This window comes from Homalodisca vitripennis, chromosome 1, assembly GCF_021130785.1.
Source record: "Homalodisca vitripennis isolate AUS2020 chromosome 1, UT_GWSS_2.1, whole genome shotgun sequence".
NCBI classification, from domain to species: domain Eukaryota; kingdom Metazoa; phylum Arthropoda; class Insecta; order Hemiptera; family Cicadellidae; genus Homalodisca; species Homalodisca vitripennis.
This window is the reverse complement of record NC_060207.1, coordinates 63,974,563-63,997,469: the sequence shown is the minus strand read 5'-3', so window position 1 is coordinate 63,997,469 and position 22,907 is coordinate 63,974,563. Positions and strand designations below refer to the sequence as shown.

The 22,907-nt window shown below is 32.6% G+C and overlaps 1 protein-coding gene across 2 annotated transcripts; it reads left to right on the top strand.

Moving 5' to 3' along the window:
• The first annotated feature begins 3,283 nt into the window (after positions 1–3,283).
• LOC124363213 (methyl farnesoate epoxidase) lies at positions 3,284–21,789 on the top strand. Of its 2 annotated transcripts, XM_046818387.1 has the most exons (10): positions 3,284–3,553; positions 6,842–7,096; positions 9,416–9,534; positions 10,782–11,066; positions 12,365–12,476; positions 13,264–13,444; positions 16,136–16,253; positions 20,070–20,208; positions 21,098–21,304; positions 21,647–21,789. In XM_046818387.1, exons 1-9 carry the CDS (start codon positions 3,457–3,459, stop codon positions 21,274–21,276), a joined length of 1,485 nt encoding a protein of 494 aa, XP_046674343.1. In that variant the 5' UTR covers positions 3,284–3,456; the 3' UTR covers positions 21,277–21,304; positions 21,647–21,789. The 2 variants fall into 2 exon arrangements, with proteins under 2 accessions (XP_046674343.1, XP_046674335.1); XM_046818379.1 differs by having other exon boundaries at positions 21,098–21,789.
• The last annotated feature ends 1,118 nt before the right edge of the window (positions 21,790–22,907 follow it).

Genomic DNA, 22,907 nt, shown 5'->3' with positions numbered 1-22,907 from the left:
GAGTACCAATCACACCGGCATCTAAAAACACAAGCGATGGACATGACAAGTGAGGAAATGGACTGCAAAGAGTAAGATAAGGTGACAGCCACGTATTATCTGTTCCCTTTGCTGGTGATGCACAGACGTATTATAAGAGAAAGCTCTCAGTTTACAATTTTACAGTTTACGATTCAAGAGGTGAAGGTTTTTGCTATGTTTGGGATGAATGCAACGGTATGAAGGGCTCTAGCGAAATTGGTACTGGATTGATTACATACATGACAAATCTTCCGAAGGAAATCAAACATGTCACAACGTTTTCTGACACTTGTGGTGGTCAGAATCGGAATCAATTCATTGCTTCAGGAATGATGTATGTTGTAAACAAGACACACATTGAAACTGTTGACTTAAAGTTCATGGAACCTGGCCACTCGTACTTAGAGGCAGACTCAATGCACGGCACTATTGAAAGAGCGCGCAAACACAGGAAAGTCTATACCACTCAAGAGTGGGCACTTTTGATTGGAATGGCTCGTAAAAAACCTAAACTATACAATGTTGCGATTTTGGATTTTGGGAAAATCTTTGACCTTTGCAAACTGGGAAAAATCTAATATTGAACAGAACGAAAAACACCAAAAATGAAACTGTGAATTGGCTTAAGATAAAGTGGTTTCAGGTTTTAAAAAGCAGACCCCTTTGAAATTCTATACAAGTACGAACTAAACAAGTGAATAGAGTTTTTTACTCTTGATGTACGTATGGATTTCGAGACGCCACTCGTTTGGGAACAACAACTTCTCAGTCCGAAGTACACCGAGCCTATTCCGGTTTACAGTGCCAAGAAAAAGGATTTGATGCACCTATTGAAAGTGGGTGGTGTAATCCCAGAAGCATACACGCATTATGTCACTGGAATTCCTAGTTCGGGATTGGCAAGAGATATTGTACCTTACGTCGTAGAGGAAGAAGAAGGAATCGAGTTTCTCACTGAAGCAACCAAAAAGAAAACAGGAAGACGCAGTAAAACAGATGTTAAAGGCAAGAAACCAGAAAAAGAACTCGGCAAAGAGACCAAGAACACCAAGGAGCCTAAAAAACCACCAACACTGCTGAATAAATCCCAGAAAGACTGACTCAATGTAATTGAAACACATTTAGCTGTTTACATGAAGGACAACCTAATTTATTTAATGGTTTGTTTATTTGTATTTGGGTTTCTAATAGCTGGTAGTAATTTTTATTTTTAAAATGTAAATAAAATAAAATTAGTCTACAATGTATGACAATAATATTATTATACTATTGTTGATTTTTCATTTCCCTACTAAATCATCTAGAGGTAGTTTTTGTTTTGCACACTTGTAGCATGTCCATAAATCTGTTGTTTAGAAGTGCACGCATATAGTATGTCCAACACGGTTTGATTTACAAATTATTTGTAAAAATATGGCTTAAAGAAAGTTCAAACTATTTATTTAGATGCATTTCCAATAAATGTGACCAACACAACTTATTCCATTCAAACATTCAACAGTTTTAGTTTAAGTTTCCCCCAAAAATACAGTACAAACTTTGTTTTCGCAGTTTCCGAAATTTTATAAAACTGGACATACAGTGCCTGTGCTTATAACCATCGATATATTGTTTTAAATTAAAATCGGTACTTTGGGATTATACCGACCACACCAGTATGAAGAACACAAAAATAGAAATTTATAGAAACAAACATGATAGAACGAAAAAACAACTCTTCAATTACAAAATTACAAACTTACAAGCATTTCCAGGTATTGTGATCGGTATTGTTGTCGCTGTTATCTTATCTTTCTCGAGAATCCTGATTACGGCAGGCCGCGCGGCATCACGTGATTTGCACGGTACATCATTGCCTTTCCATTACAATTCAATTTATATTTCTGATTAGCCCCTCTAGAATTTGATATTTTACTGATAGGTACTATCTCGAGGGATGTTTTTCTTTCGTCAACATCAGCGCGGGGCAGCACCAAAGGTGCTGCCGAAGCCCGCGCTGATGGCCGGAGGCACTCGCATTTTGGGTGGCGGAATGTGATCAAGAATAAAAACAAGTTTTGAGTGTTTTTTTAATAAAAAGTTTAGTTTGGTAAATGTTTGTTTTTGTTGAATTTTTGTGTTTGGAGAAATGTAGAGGTAAAACACGGAAGTACAACAAAGCGATGCACCAGCTGAACGGGCGGCGAGACTCTGCAATCACGTTATCTACTAGACGCTCGACTTTGACCTCTGTCTGAGGATGGGGAGGTGTTTGCGATAAGACAATTCCTGTTTTATATTGACGAAATATTGTTCTACGCTAATCTAGTAATCAGTAGAAACGAAATGTGAAATAACGATTCATGTCTGGGTGTGGTCGGTATAATCCCAAAGTACCTTAAAATCTGAATTTAATATAAACAGTGATGAAACAAATTATTATAACAGAAATTAGGAAAACTGAAGACGGCCATATTTGCCCCACTCACAGTTACATTTGTTTCTTTCCCACAAATTTCACGTAATGGGATTTTTGGTACGAGTCCTACATGTTGAAGCCACGAAAAACATATCTTATCATCTTTCAAAGCAATGTCTTGTAGTTTTCTAAAATTGACTGCTATTTTTAATAATCAAATATGTACACCCAGTACATAATTTAGCTGGTCAGCTAAAAGGCCTGTTGAAAACTTTTGAATACAAATGTTGTTATTTTCCTTTATTTTGTTGTGTTTATCGAAGTTAAATTAGTAGTAAATTATACTCAATAAAGAAATACTTCACTGCAATTTGTCTTAAACGCAACATGGGAGTTGATGAAACAATAGACCATATAATTATTGAGTGTCCCCAATACGATTATGCCAGAAAACACTTAAACCAAATCAAACAAACATTCCACAGCTAAATCTCACTAGTAAAAGACATTGTTAATACAAAAGACAAATTATTTTCGTGAAATTTGCAAATTTTAAAACACAATAAAAAAAAACATGTACCGTAATCATATCATGGGATTCTTCATCCGTGGTCCTCCTCTTCGGATTAGAAATGCTATATTGTCCCACGGCGAGATCTCATCAATTAACATTATCCCCCTCCCAAAACCATTAGATTCTTTGTTTCCCCCCATTTTACTAACAATTCTATAAAACATACATGTTTGAGCCTAACAATTAAACAATAGAAACCCTTGTAGGAAAAATACAAGCACAGAATGGAAAAAGCCACGGGGAACGCTGCCATATGACCACGATATATCCTAAAGAAAAAAATGTGCACTATACCTCCGATGTTGGTAATATGAATAGCATTTCTCCTGTTACTGTTGTAACCTTCTTGATTACAGGTGAAAGAGAAGTCCCGCTTTATTGCGCTAAAATAATGTTTTAAAAGTTTTAACATTTTATGTAAGTTTATGTAGGTCACAACCTCGCACTGTAATAAAATAACAATATGTTTTATTTGACGGTTCTCTTGACGATTATCGTATGTTTACTAAGCATTGTGTGTGTTTTTAAACAATTTTTAAGACCTTCAAATTTTCCTCCAGGTATGTATCCAAGTATGAAGATTTATATGAATGATAATACATTACACTGCATGCCTATTTTTAAGAGGACACATCTATTAAATATTTTATTAGAATATCGTAAATGTTTATGAACTAGCATGTATACAATAGCACTTATTAACTACCTAATCAAATTTTCTAATTGTATGATTAGGCCTAAGACATAATTAGTGAATATAACAAATCAATTTAACAACAAATTAAATAGATTTAAGTTAAAAAGCAGAATTCAAAAAATTAACTTATAACACAAATTGAAAGGAATAATTATGATCAGAACTAATGTAGAACTGGCTGCAGTATAATAAGCAGCCACCAACACAATTGAATTATGATTGATATCAATATTATTAAATACAACATGTGACCTATAGCTTTTATAATTATTCTTTGCCAGCTGTTTTGTTTTGTTTACATACTGAGTAGGCCAGTGACGTTGTAAAGAACAATGGCGATGAACATGCAATTATTGTCTCAAAATTTTAAATAATGATTTAAATGATTACAAGATGACCTTGCTCTTTTAAGTCCGAACTATCCAGTTTGTAGTGAGGAGATGAAAACTAGAATTAAAGGTGGAAATCAAATAGTGTTCCGCTGCAAGAAAAGTCAGAACACAATATAGCAAAAAACGCACTTGAGAAATGATTTTTTCGTAGATTCTAAATTTTATTTTAAGAATATACTGAAAATCATAGATTATTTTAATTGATATCAAACAAACTATGACTTTTTATTTAATGAATGTAGTTTTTACGGCATGAATACCGTAGAAATGCTATTTCAGATTGTTCAGTAATTTTAATTACTACGCTGCTCAAACGTAGTTTAAATAAATTTTACTTATTTTTATGTAATCAGAAACAAATTGATTTCTTTTACATATAAACGCATTGCTTCACTAAAATACGATTGTAAAAGTCTTAAACTTAATTCAGTTCAACATTATCTTTCATAATTAATTGAAAGTAAAATAGTGTTTGGGAATTAATTCTAAGTGAAATCATGTGTTTGATATTGACTAATGGTGGCTAGAACAATGCCATATGTGCAATTTGTTCTCATTTCAATAAAGAACACACATGTGCACACAGACAGTTCATTAATTATTGTACTCATGTCAATCTAAAGCAAATAATTAAAAGTAACAAAATGTAGAATGGTATATTTCCAGAATCAAGAAAAAGAAATGACAGAGCATAATTTAATTTACAGTGATTGTTTGCAGAGGATTAAAGTAAATGTAGTAAAGTGAAATAAATAAATTATACTGAGAGCTACATAAACCATTCATAATTGTTGGTAGTGGAGTGACAGGTTAGATAAGGAGGAGAGGGTAAATGTTATAAGTTAGTTCCATGTGTGTTCAGCTGTAATAATTGATTCAGCCTTGTCAATACTGATATGAGACAATGATTAATTTTAGCGTTTCTTACATGTAAATACAGATGGTGAATTAAAAATGTGGTTGTTAGGAAAATATCGACAAAGATTTCTAAATAGAAGATGGGATGTATAGAAAGAGTTAGTAGATGATATGCATTTACTAATTTTTATTGGTACAAATCCAATATTCTATGAGTATTGAGTATTATAAGAAAAAAGGATCATATCCGATACATGGAGAAAGAGTCCAGGATTCAGGTAATCAAAAATATATCTGCTCTTATGATAAATAATGGAATAGGCTCATAGTTTTAAGCAAAGAGGATGTACCACTAGTAATTTGAATACTAATAAGATATGGCACTCTTCGGAAACTTTATGAAGGTGAATTTAAACCATACTGAGGAATGCTAACTCTGTGGAGAAGCTTTAGAATCAGTGATAGTGTATGGCTAAATTATTCTGCTGTTGGTAAAACCATGAAAAAGTTCCTATGGCTTATCTGTTGTGCCCCAAGTATATTAACGTCTGGAGGCATAAATCTAACTAATTTTTGCAGCTAGCTTAGATTTAAAGGAAAAATGCTAGCAAGGGAAACGCAAAGGTCCTTTGAGAACTAAATGCAGGGTCTTAACTAAACACTTCCCTCAGATAAAAAGCATTTCTCTTTCATGAGATTTTTTACTATAAAATCGAGCCAACTGTGTAAAGTACGAAGATTATCAGTTAGGTTATCAATCACTGAGACAGTAAAGTAGGCTAGCTTTACTAATTTATATCTATACAGTATTATCCAAATATCACTTATTCACTAACTACTCTCGACATAAACAGTGCCTATGAAACTAAACTGTGGCATGATTGTTCATACTCATATAAACAATTATGAGTAGTTTTATAGCCTAAATTGAATCTAAATGTTAAACATCTACAGAACATTGTATAGATGTTCCTAACAAATTTCGTCATGTTTGCATCTTTTACAATGTAATCTAGTGCTAGGATCACAGATTAGTCTGCACACATGTTTATAGGATAATGTTATTTTTTCTGGTTTTATGGCCATTTGCAGTAATTTGTTGTAACTAATATTTTGTGAAAAGGTTAATTTGTCAATATCTCACTTACTCTAGTAAACATAAACATATAACAGTCATTTAGACACCACTGTATATTTTAAACCCAAAATTGTTATTGTAACAAAATTTAGTAACACTAGGCCTACTACTTGATTTATTGAATGATTATTTTTAAGATATTGTCTGTAAAGAATATTTGTCGGAACTAAACTGCTGATATTAAAGAAATTACCTCGTTATATTGTTGAGGATGTATTTTTGAGTCTAGATGTTTGACATTAATTATCACTCATGCAAAAATGACTACTTCTGGCATGTTATAAATAAACAAAATTAATCATGTTTTACCAATGAAAACCTTTAATATGTTGTTTGAAAGTTTGTTTTGTCTTTGTACTTGCTCTTCACAGATAATATAAAAGCTAATATGAACAACGTTTCGAAACTTCAGTAAACCGCCATTTCGGTTAGGGTCAACCTTTTGTGGTTGGGTTTGTGACATTGTATTCTACTAATAAACATCTTTAATTTGATGTCCTACTTAATCTATACTCCCATTAAAACTTTCTCTAATTCCTTGCGGATCATCACTCTAGAAGTGTCCACTGAATATGCGTTAAAATAATTTTTCATGTACACTGTTCATGAAGTTTTGTAACTCACGTTACATATGTAAAGTTTTGTAACTCTGTTTGTAATGGTTAAAATAATATTAAGCCGTCCTGGAACTTAATTGACACTCTATATATATAAGAATAAATAACTATTATAAATAAGCTAACATAATTTGAATTTTCCTTAGGTCCAAAATGGCTACCAATAGTTGGAAATTCTCCTATAGTAAAACATCTAAGTATTCTTCATGGAGGGTTCCATAATGCTTTAATGTATTTGTCACAAAAATACAAAACTCAGATCCTGGGACTCAAGTTGGGCAAGGATTTGTTTGTGGTTGTCTTCTCAAAAGATTTGATAAGACAAGTCTTCACACAAGAGGAATTCCAAGCTCGTCCAGACAGCTATTTCATTAGACTTCGTACCATGGGTATAAGAAGAGGTAATTTATACTAACATTGGGCAGAGAGGGTTATTTCCTAATGCCCATCTAGTCTAAGACATGGTACAGGTTTATTAAAAAAGATGGAATCAAACTTAATTAATTGTGCTAAAAAAAATTTAATTGGATATTAACAAAATAAGTACTGAAGAAAAGAGGTTTATTTGTGAAAGTGGAATAACAAACCTATATACAAGGGTTATTCCAAAAGTAACTGCTATATATACAGGGATGCTACAGGTCAGGGAAGTCAGGGGAAAAAAACAGGACTGGAAATCAGGGAAAAGTCAGGGAATCCGGTCTCAAGTCAGGGAAAAGTCAGGGAATTTCGACGTTGGTCAGGGAAAAATATAAAATCCCTTTACACAAATAAACTTACTGCCGCCACGCCGAGTCCAAGCCTGCAGACGACGCGGCACATGAAGTAGGCAGCCGAAGCGGCTCGGCTGGCCCGGCCCGGCCGGTGCGACAGACTTGCCTACGTAAAATCGCCTAGTTTTAAAATCGTACATACAGTTATGCAACTGTGAAAGGTGCTTTTAGTATGTTAAGTTAATAAAAAGTTCCTGCAGTAAAGCAAATACATGCTTTTACTTACCTGACAATTTTGTGATTTTAAAAGTTGATGTTTAAGTTATGTACCTTCTTTAGCTCTGTAATTTCTATGTGCTACTAATTACTTATGGTGCAGTGTTCTAAAGTATTTTACTTCTGTGTTGTAAAAGATCATTTAAGTCAATCTTTTTGTACGTATTAAACTGTGTTCACTTTATTTTTTGCTTTTTTATATTTGGCACCCTGTTAGCCTCAACACCGCTTTTTTCCACCCATTAATTGCCAAAAACCCTGGGGATTGCGTCAAAAAAAGTCAGGGAAAAATGAAAAATTTGGTCTGGAAATCAGGGAAAAGTCAGGGAATTTCATTATTGGACTCCTGTAGCAACCCTGATATATATATATACTTTATTATGTACATTTGAAAACTACATATTTCCTATATTTTTCTACATAATTGGTATTAAGCAATAATCATATCTTCAGACTAAGTTTGAAATGCCTTCTTCAAAAAATTCTGTTGCCTGTTCCTTTAGCCAGTCAGTGATAGCATCTTTGTGTTTATCAACATCAGAACAAAGAGCTAAGCAAATTTCCTGGAAATTTGTTGAAATTTATCCGAAAGCTCAGAGATTGTGAAATTTTTATCTTCTATAACTATTTCATTGATATTGTCAACAAGATTATAATGCACCACTGATGGCCTACCATTCCTTGTTTCTTCATTCACTTTTAAACAAACAATGCCATTCATGTATACTTACTTCACCCATAACATTTGGCTCATAAACGCTATAAAGTTCTCTATGAATAGCTGCCATTGAATATTGTTTTGCTGTGAAAAATCCATTATAGTTGGCACTTTGCATTTGCCGGGAAAACCAATTATGGCACACATTTTGCTAAGCTATAAAAAATGAAGGAGCCACACGCGCCAGTGTATGAGAGAGAGTGCTATCCCCACTGCTTCCACCACTGTAAGCAAACGGCAGTTACTTATGGAATAGCTTTTGTGTTTTGAAACAATATCTTTTTCCTCAATATACCTAAAATGTACAAACCTTCATTTACCATAAGTATTGAGTTCTGCCCCATTTGCATTTTGATGTCCAGAGGATTTAAAATCGATCACATTGATTAATCATCTAGCGAAAGCTAAAGCTGTTCTTTTAAGCAATTTCAGGAAGTGGGATATCTCTGTAAGAAAAAGCTTGGTCTGATTGTATGTGTAAGTGCAATAATGACAGGTAAATGTTGAATGGAGGATTTAGAAGACCAATTGGCAATATCATGGAAAATCAAAACTTCTGACCATCGAGACCTCATGCCATAAGTAATCCTTGAGGGGCTTAGTGAAAGAGACCTCTACCAACAAATCTAGTCGGTCTGTCAAACTGTATTACTGGTGTGGTGGCCTCTGTAACATAAGACATGTATGTTCATGTGTGGGCCATGTTGAGCTACTGCTGACAAACATACAATTTATTAAACCCTCTGCATTAAAGGGAAATATACTGAACATTTATGATATGCTTAAAAAATTCTATAAAATACTTCATTCAATACAAATTACTAGTGTTTGTGTTCGATTTTTAACAATGTTTTGGCTGTGTTATTGTATTGAATAGGTAATTTTGACATAATGTGTTATGAAGAATTTTTATTGCTTTAAGTACAGTATGCCTTTAAATTTGACACATAGTCAATTTATTGCCAGTAAATATATTTCTTGAAATAAGTCACTAATCATATTCGGGAATTCAGGTATAACCATGACAGATGGAGACCTCTGGCAAGAACAGCGAAACTTTGCTGTTCGACATCTTAGAAGCCTCGGTTTTGGGAAGTCACATATGGAATCCCTCATTGTTGAAGAACTTCGGGTAAGATGTTATCAAACAACCTTATTATATATTATATTTAAATGAAAAAAAAAAAAAAAAAAAAAAAAAAAAAAAAAAAAAAAACTACACTAAGTCTGCAAACTGTACAGGGGCATTCGGTCTATATGATTTAGGTAAAAATGAATTGCATTACCAAATGTAATTTAATAGATTAGCAGTGAAAGTTTTAACTGAATCTCTTGACATTGATCTGCTTAAAGGTTGGAGGTTACTAAACTTTTTCCATAAAATGAAATGATTTATAATTCACCTGTTTATTCTTTTGTTAGTGTTTGCTTCCATTAAATCTGAAGCAGAATAGTGTTCAATCTACTGACATTTAATATTGACATTTTAACGTTGTTTATTTAACATTAAATATCAGGAAACCAAGCTTTGCTCTGTATATTTTCTGGTACATTGTGTTTTTGGATTCATTTTATTATATACTTGTCCACAAACGATAAAACTATAAATGCCATGGTTATTTATTTTTCTGTCATCTTCTGCGTAAAAGGATGGTAAAGCAAAAGATGCATTTATGTTTCTGATTTTTTTATGAAACTTTTCCAAATATAAGTGATGGTTTGAATAAAGACGTACTAATTCATTTGAAAATTTTGATTGGTCCATTAAAATTTGTCCATGCAAATAACAGTCATCAAAAGAATTTCTATTTATGCGATTAGACATCCGTTCCTCAGGGAAGTGCAATGCACTGCAATGGATACATAAAATGTCAAATGGTCCTAAAGTGTAATATTATCCGACTGCAGTAACGGCACATTTATATGTCAGTAAATAATTATTAAGTTCTAAAGCCCTACGACGTCTTCCGTCTCGACGTCTTTGTTCTTCTAATCGGTATTCTCGTTGTTCGTCATTTGCAGTAGCTACACACTGTGCCGTATGCTCTTGTGAAACATCTAAATCATGAGACCTTTCTGCTCGTATAATGTTAGTTAAGGTTTGCTGGCATTTAACTTTAGCAGTATGTGTGGGACGAAGTATATGTAAATAGATTTAATTTGAAAAGGAGTGAAATAATTCATCAACTTTTATTAAAATCAAAGTTTCTTTTCGGTTTCAACCTTTGTTAATTAATACAAAAATTGTATTTGTATTCTTTGGCATATATAAAGTACAAAGACATACAAGAATTGCTCGTTTAAAGATCAGATCAATAATATCAAATCTAGACTATCAACAGGAAAACTAAATAATTTGATCAATGTTGTCATCTGCAGGAATTGTTGATGACACTAGGCGAGGGTGGTGATTGCGTAGCACTGCACAGTCAGCTGGCACCTTGCGTGTTGAATGTCTTGTGGGCGCTAACTGCTGGAAGCCGCTTCAATGCGGATGATCCCCAGCTGGTTGGTCTACTGCAACTGATGGCTGACCGTAGCAAGGCCTTCGACATGGCGGGTGGAGTCCTTAGCCAGCTACCCTGTCTTGCCTTGCTTGCGCCAGAGTGGTCTGGGTACAACCTTATCTGCTCTCTCAACAATCAAATGAAGGGCCTTCTCGAGGTTAGCAAGCAAGCAATTGTTTGTTTATAGTTGAATGTCAAATGATTTAAACAATTCTCAATCTCTAGGCTACTTTCTTAACCATTTCCACTTGGATGTCACCACTCCGGTGACATCATGCATCATTGGATATTCATCGTCGATATAGCTGTATTGTAGTATATTACTTGAACTCTAACTATCTAGTTATCAAATTTTGCCAAAGCTGTTAGCCTTAATATTTGAAAATAAAAGACAAAGAGTACATTTTTCCTGGGTGTAAAGTTTGCATTGTTGTACAAATGTTTGTTACAACACTGTGAGCAACTAATGGCTCTAATATAGTTTGTTGATATTATGAATCGTAAATGACGTGTCATGTTTTCTATTGCTGATTAGTGTGTTGATGTCTGTAAAAATGACAACAATATGTAATTTTAAAGTATATTTGTGTGTTGTTTTATTGTAGATGGAGCTTATATTGGTTACTGTTAACTTAATACATTAAAAACATAAAACCAATATTTAATTCTTTTATTTTTTGTGAGGCCTTTTGATAGCAAGGCTATCTTCTTCAGACACATCAAAAAAGTCCAATCTGCTATATTCACAGAAACAGAAGTTCTTTAAATAAAGTTAAGATTAACATACAAATATTGTAGGTGCTATAGGGCAAGGATGAATAAAAGATCTTAAAAAGTCTGAAGTGGTAACAATAGTCAAAAATTTAAAAAAAAAATTGTTACCTAATATGTACTGGTTTATCAATTATTATTAAGTAAAACTGTTAAGTTCCAACAATTTTTTTATGACAAAATAAATAATAATCTTTTACGTTACATAACTTTTTAAAATTATTTGTTTTACTTAGGGTTTTCAACTTTATTATGTAGAAAGTAAGAATTTGAACATGTCTTGTATGTGAGAATCACAGTGGCTGAATCTCACTGCCTCTTCTGAATACTTGAACTCTTTGAGATATGAATCGCAGAGTAATTAACCTGTTGACTGTATATATATATATATATATACAGTCAACAGGTTAATTACTCTGCGATTCATATATATATTTAGAAAAAGTAATCTGTGAATGTTGTATGTTTTATTATATAAAATACTATGAAGCAAGGGAAATAATTAGTGTAAATACAATATCTCACATATTGTTTCAGAAAACTATTCAAACAGGTTAATTACTCTGCGATTCATATATATATTTAGAAAAAGTAATCTGTGAATGTTGTATGTTTTATTATATAAAATACTATGAAGCAAGGGAAATAATTAGTGTAAATACAATATCTCACATATTGTTTCAGAAAACTATTCAAGAGCACAGGAAAAGCTTAGATATAAACAAGAACCGAGACTTTATTGATGCTTTTCTTAAAGAAATAGATGTTTCGAATGGGAGTCCAACCACCTTCACAGGTAGTATATTTTAGTAAGTATACACGGTTTGTCCCTTTATTAGCTGTTATTATTTTGTTATGACAGTGGGATTGTTTAGTTTACTGACTTTTAAAAGAGTTCTTAAACTTTGATGTTATTATTTTGCATGAAATATATTGAAAATAAAACTGGAGGGAAGCAAAATCAACCTTTGAGGAAATATAAATATTTAACATTTATTTGTATTAGAAAAATCATTATATTTAAAATACAATAAACTGAAGTTAAACGGCGTGACATTATATAAGGGTTTCTTTATTCACTAATTAATTGTTGTTCTTACACTTCTCAATGATAATTTAATTAGTTGAACGTTAGCAAGACCTATCACTCAAGAGGCTGGAAAAATTACATTTCTGTCTGCACCTTATCTCGACAATGAACTGATCTATAGACTTGAAATTTGCCTGTCCAACCATGGGATTTAGCTGAGCATCATTGAATCCTATCACTCAGTAGTCTGACACAATTTTCTCTTTTTTCTGTCGGGAAAATGTAAAGACTTTTTGTGTATGATTGTCTGCCTGTCTATATCTCTGCAGCACATCTCGAGAATTAAATGTGCCTGCAATTATGTGGAATGTCAAAACTTTTGGAATAAAATATGGAACTGACCTGTTTTTGGTCTTTATATACAATGGTCTGCATATTACCATAAACCTTTATTCAATTATCACTTACCAAGAGCTTATAAAGTTGAGAAGTAATTTATGAAGTAAGCTTCTAGATGTGAAATTGTCTTTTAACCAGATTTATTTTCTAACAGAAGAACAGCTGGTGATGGTGTGCCTAGATTTCTTTATTGCCGGTTCTCAAACAACCAGCAACACTCTGAGTTTTGCTCTTTTGAACATGATCCTTCATCAGGATATACAGGAGAGGGTATACCAAGAGATCAGAGAAGTCCTGGGTACTAGAAAACTTCCTACATTAGAAGACAAGCAGAGGTGGGTTTTTAGTTTGATTTGAAAGTATTTTTTTTAGGTTCTTTCTAAACCTTTTCTTGACATTTTGGGATTAGAACTTCTGAATTGAGTTGGAGAAGATCCAATAATATCTCATGGAGGGAAAACACTACTAGGTAGTCAGAATAATTGCAAACAGCATTAAATAGTTGATTGCTGCTAGTTGGTGGTGATTAGTTTTCATAAGTTAGACGTTATTTGTGCCACCTAAATGACAATTAACTAAATAATAATTTAGATTTCTCTCTCTGTATAAAGACATGTCGTCTATTGTAAAAAACAATTGAAAATATACAAAATTGTCTTTAAAGATATTGTTTTATAATAATTTTGATATAATTTGTTTTGGTCTTGAATACAGTTATAAAATTATGTAGGACAATCTGATGTTGGTAGTAGAGGAAATAAGAAACGTTGCCTAATAATGATTGCAGTGTTCAGTTTACAATTTTGTTACTCTTAAATTAATTGTGTTTATTTTGAGGAGGCCAACAAATTATATAACTGGCCCTAGATATTATCAGGCCAGTAAGTGATAGTTGACTTAACATTAGCTGTTATCTATTCACTGCCAAGGACTAGGCTGCACATGAATGAAGTGAATGTAGCCAGTTGGCACATGTTTAGTAGAATGGTTCAATTATAGACCATTAACCTTTGATGTGTGACGTATTAAGAGGCCAATCACAGGAAGATCAAGCATAAAAAACAATTCTGAACGGTTTTTATTGCATTTAATATGCCATTTAAATTAATTAAACTGATTTTGCTTTTTCTTTGAAAATAATATTGAGGAGGTTGTATTATTTTCATGTAAAATTTATCTATAAATGATGATAAAAATCGTTTACAGACTTAACTGGGTATATTTCACTCAAAGTTGACGTGTATGTTAGTTTGGTTATAATTCTAAATCTTAGTATATAATTTAGTTTATATTAACTTATAATCTTAATATAATAATGTTGATTTGATAATAAAATTTTGATTTGAACACACACACACACACACACACACACACACACACACACACACACACACACACAGTATTGAAGATTTATTCTTTAGTGATCAAATCAAAATTTTTTTGATTAAAATTCTGTTTCAAATTTTTCAAATGTATAGTCTATTAGATGCCTAATCAGTTTGCTAACTGTATCACTAAAAAATTTTAGTTCAAAAATTATAAAAGCTTTAACCTTAGATAACACGTATTCACAAACTTTGTCTATGTTCACATTGTTATGAAAATAAGGTTGAGTGTAATTTATATATACCTCTATACAAGACAATTTTCTTAAATTTTTCATATTTTTTATGTTTAGAGATTTGTTAAGTCTACTATGATTAGCATTTTAAAAATCATTCTTTAACGATTTTGATAATTTTTCCACATGTTGTGACTTATTTTATTCTTAGTAAAAATTTCAAAACAACTAATCATATCTATTTAATGATTCCTGTCCAAAAGTTATAATAAACTGACTGCAATTCTCTGCTTCATAGCCGAATGAACCAGTTGACTCATCGCTGCGCGCGCAACTAGCGCGGTGTGCGGGAGAATGTAAACAAACAGTTTAGAGATTACAAACGTATGGACGTGTAACGAAACGATAACGATAAAATTATTTATTAGTGTATTATTTACATAAATTGAACCTTCCTCTTTCGATTGGTATCAATGTACAACTAGTTCTCGAATGTCACTTAAACGATCGCGGAAATTACGATCCATTACGTAAACACGCACAAAAAACTTACTATTGTTGTGTAATATACACAATCATCATTACAACGACCTCAAACAAACAATAAGCCAGAAAAAACACCATGCAGGTGACGAAATAACAATAGCCGAATGAACCAGTTGACTCATCGCTGCGCGCGCGCAACTAGCGCGGTATGCGGGAGAATGTAAACAAACAGTTTAGAGATTACAAACGTATGGACGTGTAACGAAACGATAAAATTATTTATTAGTGTATTATTTACATAAATTGAACCTTCCTCTTTCGATTGGTATCAATGTACAACTAGTTCTCGAATGTCACTTAAACGATCGCGGAAATTACGATTCATTATGTAAACACGCACAAAAAACTTACTATTGTTGTGTAATATACACAATCATCATTACAACGACCTCAAACAAACAATAAGCCAGAAAAAACACCATGCAGGTGACGAAATAACAATAGCCGAATGAACCAGTTGACTCATCGCTGCGCGCGCAACTAGCGTGGTACGCGGGAGAATGTAAACAAACAGTCAGAGATTATAAGACGTATGGACATGTAACGAAACGATAAATGATTTATTAGTGTATTATTTACATAAATTGAACCTTCCTCTTTCGATTGGTATCAATACCGATACTCTGTGATCGTGTTTTAAGTACGTAATATTGAGAAATAAAAGACGTATATTAAAACGCCCGATATCGGGCGCTGCCATCTAGGATGCGACTAAAACGCCCGATATTGGGCGTTTGCCAGTTCCAGGGTTAAGATGTCGTTATCACAAATAAAAATGTCCTTACTAAATTTTATTATGTAGCAAATTTGGACTAAACCTGTAAAATGATAAAAAAAACTCTGAAGATTAAGATTTGTCTGGCTGAAAACATAGTACTTTGGATGATTGACATTTCTGTTACTATTTTGTACTGCTTAGGCTGCCTTATGTCGAAGCAGTACTGATGGAATCTCAGAGGTTTCTGCATGTCGTACCTGTAGCAGGACCCCGGAGAGTTCTGAGCCAAACGACTCTCGATCAATACACTATACCGAAGGTAAATTAATACATGGTAGAAATTTCACTCTCATATCAATGTACATGTTTTGTGTTCATTAAGTTTTGCTAGTACACCACAGCAAGGCCCATTCACAACTATGACTAATAGCAACCATATAACAGATCAAGGTTATATCAGTTAAAATGGTAGCTCAATGTGATGTGGATCAATGCTGCCAATTCAATGCCTCTCATGGACTCTGAATGGGAATGCAAACAATTAAAACATGTTACAAGGCCCAGATTTCTGTCTATGCTGTCCTGTTTGGAAACACAAGGCTGCACCAATACTTTCAGGAAACAATAAAACTACTTTAGGTTTTATAAAACACAAGTTTGTTATCATAACATTAAAAAAAACTTAAATTACCTATGTAAGCCAGTACATTTGGTGACTAATTGCAAATATCTTAAGAATGCAATGCTTAAGTATATGTGCGTTAACGCTAAGGACTTCGACTTTAGGATGTTAATGAAATTGTTGGGCTGTTCAGTTAAATTCAGTAAAAATAAGAACATTGGAGACAAATTTGATTTATTTCTCAGACTCTATCACTCTCCAAAATTACATTTTTAATGGGTCAGGAGGTTAAAATATCTGTCAGTGACTATCACTTATCTCAAGTTAAGAATGTTATTTGAAAGAAATATCAAGAATCTTTTGAAGAATGAAGAATCTTTTATTGTTGTCCCAAAAATAACGTATTAACAAAGTCTTAGTTGTCTAAATATCACATAATAGGTTACCTAATGTATGCCTAAGCTAAACAATTGCATGCTATCAATTAGTGAAAAGTACAAGTCAACACTCTTAAAACTAAATTAAAAATTAAAATAATAAGTCGTAAGTACTGCTAGATAACATTTCTTCAACAGAGTAGAAGGAATTTTTCTTCAGCCACCTTAAAATAACATTTTAAAACTTATTATTACTAATAATCCTACAACCTACTGGTAATATGTTGAATATAACATATGTACCAATATAAAGATACATATGTTGGGTTTTGGTTAGCCTAGCAAATCCTAAATCTAAGACAAAGAGATCCTGATACCTTGTGTCTTAGTCATGAGCATAGCTTCTCAAATAAAATTCATCGAAATTTTTCTTAACACCATTAAGCACTGTAAGATAAAAATACAAAGAAGAGTAAGCATACCATTTTCTATAAAGACAGTTTTATATGAATCCCCAAAAACTAATATTAAAAACAGTACGCAAAGCTTTCTTTTGACATATGAAGACATCCTTAGCAGCATTAGAATTTCCCCAGAGCAGGTTACCATACAAAAGGTGGGAGTGAAACAGAGCAAAATATGCCTTAACAACTAAACTAGAGCTAGTACAGAATTTAAGTTTTTTTAACAGGAAAATTACTCTTGTAATTCCTATCTAAATGTCCAAACGACTACAAAGAACGTCTGTTTGAGTTTTCCAGGTAAGGTTAGCATCTAGATTTCCCAATAAATTACTTGTTATCAGAGTTAAGTTGAAAATAATATGTTTCATCCTACTCTCATTCACACGTAAGCAGTTGGCAGCAAACCAGAGGTTAGATCTTTCCCTTGTATAGCTCATCATCGCAGAATTAATTTCTGGAAGTCTATGTGAACACATTAACATGGTATCGTCGGCATAGAGAACACTCTTTTTAGGCATGAAATTTGGAAAATCATTAATAAAGACAATGAACAAGAAGGGGCCCAGGACAGACCCCTGAGGAACCTCGATTGCCATCCGTCTAAGGTCAGATCTCTGTTCACCGACTTTGACCCGAATATGACCACAATGTCCCTGTTTTTCAATAGGAAATTCCTCAAGTAGGTTCCAAATATTCTCAAAAGTGCATCAGAAATCGTGTTATCAGCAGAACTCAGGAATTCTACGTCAAACGGCAAATTTGAAATCCTTTCAATCCACTGAGTTAGTCTACCAACAATATGTTTATGGTCAAGTACATAAGATAAAGCTTGATTATCCATAATTAATTTTAAACTTTTTACTTTTAAAAATTCATGTTATTTCACTCTACATAATATGGCTGGCTACCAATGCTTCTTTTTCATAAACATAACAAATAATCGGAAGTAGAATTTGTTCAATTTAATATATGTGACAGAAGAAGGTTTTTTCAAACCTATTTATGTATATTTTCATGATCGGGACAACTACATAAATGCTACTATACTCCTTAAATATGGTTGTAAATTCAATGACCAGAAGTAATGTTTTTTGACCAAATTAAGCTTTTCAGACCAACATATTACATACAAGGGCGGGTCACAAAGTTTTGCAACTAAGGTATAAAGAAAGCAGCCCTAGCATATCTATTCGTCTGATTCCTTATCTCTTATCTTTCCAAGAGAATACACTCTTAATATCACCTCAATTGGTTCAGTCTGGAGCTGCTGAACAAACATGGCAGATTCCAGTGAGTTTAAATCTGAATACCGTAGTGTAATTAAATTTGTATGTAAAAAGGGAAGTTCCGGGAAGGAAATTTACGAAAGTATGGTAAAAGTGTATGGTGGGAAGTGTCCTTCTTTTTCTACAATAACTCAGTGATTCAGTGAGGTTAAACATGGACGTGAAATCATGAAAGACGACCCACGGTCTGAGAGACCTTCCACCTCAGCTGACCCTGATCATGTTGCCCGTGCTGAAACCCTCTTTATGGAATATCAGGATAAAGGTCTCTGAAGTTGCTATTGAACCAAATTTATCCTATAGCAGTGAAGTGCATTCATGATGATCAAATTCTCAACCAGATAGGAACCTTGAAACCTCTCTATTTATTTTTAAGTGACTTCCTCTTTTGGAGTTTGTGAAAGCTGCTACAGAACACTGTTTTGCAGAACAGAAGGACATTTTTTTTACAAAGGCATACGTAGTCTTCAGAAAAGGTTGACAAAGATTATTCAATTAAGGAGGGATTATGTAGAAAACTAAATTAGTTTCATAATTATTTTAACTGCCTTTTTTGTACCTTAGTTGCACAACTTTTTTATCCTCCCTCATATTTTCTTATCGGGGCAGCAAATGCTTCTTCACACGCTAAACCTTAAATAGGCAAGTGGCAATTTTATTTAGCTTTTGAACCTCTTAATAACGAGCACAGAAATAATAGGTAATATAGATATGTCAACTTTCGGTTCAAAATAGTTATATGGCTTCATCATAAGTGCTTTCACTAAGATTACTACGACGGACTTAGTATTTCTCTACTCTGACCTATAAATATTTCAAGTGTTACTAAAGTTGTTGAAGCTATTCTTTAAAATATTATGGAATTTTGCAGGTTAATTCATGTATTTTATTAGTACTCATAAATACTGTTTCTCTTTTCCATTTCAGAGTCACTAAACATGGTTCTTGGAACTTAAAATCCATTTATTTTGTTGTAGCAGTAAAACTTCATAGATAATCTTAAATATAAAAATAGGGTCGTTGTCTCAACGATCCGTAGAGTAAATGACCCTGTCTAATGTGTTATTGTTTCAGGAAGGGTCGTTGAGTCAACAATTAGTAGTGTAAAAAGTTTTGTCACCATACCCTGGGAAATTCTAGAGGTCAGAAGGTCTTAGAGGTTGCTTTTGTAGAGGTAAAATATGAAGGCTCCTAGAGATGAATGTGGAATTACAACATATTCATATATTCCAGGTCTGTTCTACAAAAATAAAGAACTTATCAAGCTATTTAATTTTGAAAGAAATACACTGTTTGTTTTATGTTAATGTATATTAATTATTAATAAATAATTATAATTAATAAAATCATTACAATTTATAATGTTTAAATAATATTTCATTTCAGGATGCTACAGTACTATTGTGCCTATACTCCATGCACCATGATGAGAAAATGTGGGATCAACCGATGAAATTTTTACCTGATAGGTTTTTGGGTGAAAACAACAAAGTATTAACTGACGATCTCTGTCAGTTTGGAATAGGTTAGTTACTTTATACTATATTAAACATTTTACTCATGGCCAGAGCCAGTGTTCTTCATTATCTAGTGAAATTTCATTAAATTGAATCAGTTATCATGAGTGAGTGTTGACAATTAATAACTATCGGAAATAATTTAATTCATTCTCTTTTTTTAAGCATTTGGATAAGTTGCAACAAAAACTAAAATTACCCATCATCTTTACTCTCTCACACATGTATAAACGTGCCACAATAAATAGGGTTCAGTCTCTAGGTTACAGTGTTTATGTTGATTTTCATATGGTTACTGAAAACATGTTAAATAATACTGTCAATGTAAATTGATCTTGACAATAATTTATTACTCTCAAATTTGCTCATTTATCCTGGTCACATTTAATTAAATCTGGTTTCAAAATTGCATGGGTAGAGTTGACTCTAGAACTAACTGGGAAGAGATGGAACTGATTGCTGTTAAGTATCACTAAGCAAAACAGAGATCATGAAGTAAATATATAGTAATATTTACTGCATGCTATGTTGTTCATTTAGTTTTATACATGTTCTTTTGTGTGGTTTAAAAAAAAAATTATAATATCAACAAGCTAACAAATTAAATTCCATCTTTTTTGTGTAATATAGTGGTATGTTCTAACATACAAATTTATCTGTTTCTCTATTTGCTTATTTAGTCTATAGAGTAGAACTGTTTCAAACGTATATATTTTCCTTCCTTCTCATAGTTGTAACAAAATTTCTCATAACATTTCCATAGTTTCTTTATTTTCGAATACAAAAGCATTGTATTGCAACCGCTACTTTTACGTTATCAAAATTATCAAATCTTTGAATCCCTTAAGTGAATTTTGTCTGTTTCAAAATGTCTTATTGTATTGCTTCTAATTGCAGGTAAAAGAAGATGCTTAGGAGAAGCCTTGGCAAGAAATTTCTGTTTTCTATTCTTTACCGGAATTTTAAGGAATTTTCACTTAGGAGTGCCAACTGGAATGGAACCACCGAGTTTAAATCCCATACCAGGAATAGTTTTATCTCCTAGACCTTATAGCATCCATATCACACCCAGATGAGTTTTATTATCACATTACATATAAATATATATGTATTTCTTAAAAGTTTTAAGATCATAAGCTAATGAAAAATTTCTTTGAATAGAATATTTATAAAAAACAATCTATCTCATTCTGAAATTTATTTAATGATTTATTACTTTTTAACATTTTTTTTTAAACAAAATGACTTATCTCACCCTCAATGTAAAATTTTAAATTATTTCTGTAAAGTAAAATGTGTAGTTCAACTTTTTTGTTAGATCTAGATCATTCTTTATTTAACGTCATTAGTATTCTGGACACTTGACAGTTTTTAACTTTAGAATAGCAGTTGCAATTTTTTGCTATGTGGTCTGACTTGTAAATAGTTTCTTTTAAAAAGATCTATCTCATGAATAAGTAATCTCATTCAGCAAAATTACCCAAAAACAATGTGTGTGGTAAAACATTAGTTATAGTTTAGCATGAATTGTGTTGTACAATTGTTGGCCTTTAATAATAGTTTATTAAAAAGTTTGTTTTAATTTTAAATAGTTTTATTTCAAATCCTAATAATATTATAAATGTGAAAGTGCTTTCGTTTGTTTGTTTTGTTTTCACACGTAAGTTACTTAAATTACTGATTGTATTAATTTTACATGAACATTCTAGCAGTTCCTATCATGACTATAGGCCTATTATTATATTGAAAATCCCTCACAGCTACACCCCACTGGTCTTTATAGTAAGGAAAAATTCCATCTTGATCTCTAAAGTTGTGTAATATTAATTGGATGAACCTGTCAAATATAATCAACTGTTAACGACGATTTAGATTTCAGTGATAACGTTAGTACTAATCTACCTTATAAAATGTCCTAAAACATGAGAAGGTCAGAAATTGACGTGAAGACTCCCTTTGAAACACTAGGCAAGAACTAGATGAAATTTCAATGGACTGTTCTTTTGAACTAATGTACAAATTCCAGCTTTAAATGTTCTATGATATATATCTATATATAAATAAAAATGAATTTCCGTTCGTTAGTCTCGCTAAAACTCGAGAACGGCTGAACCGATTTGGCTAATTTTGGTCTTGAAATGTTCGTGGAAGTCCAGGGAAGGTTTAAACGATGAGAAAATATAACAAAATTGCAAGGAAAATACTAAAAACGACAATTTGATTTTCCTATACAAACTGTTCTTACCTGTCAAACGTTTGATTGATGTTCATGTATCCATAATTAGTCTGTGTTGGGTGCGTTCAGAAATATACATTGAAATTCGCAGACCCGGTGTTGCCAAATTAACTACTTTATAGCTAGATCATCTATAAAATATTTCTATTGATCATTAAAGTTAAAAATAAATAATTTAAATAATACAAATTTAACTTAATTTAATTTAACAGCTGTAACAAATACAAATGACGAAGTGTCTCAGTATCATATGTTTACTTACTACTGCATGCAATTTTGGGTAAAAAAGCTGTCGCCATTATAGGTTAACATTATTAGTGCAAGAAAACATTAATATTCGATACTGCTTACAATGCCGAGAAGAAAACGACCTAACATAGGTCGTCGAAGTAGATCGAATGTGCGGCGAGCTACCTCACGCACTAATCGCACTGATGACCAGCAAGAGACTGATAATGATAACAGTCGTAT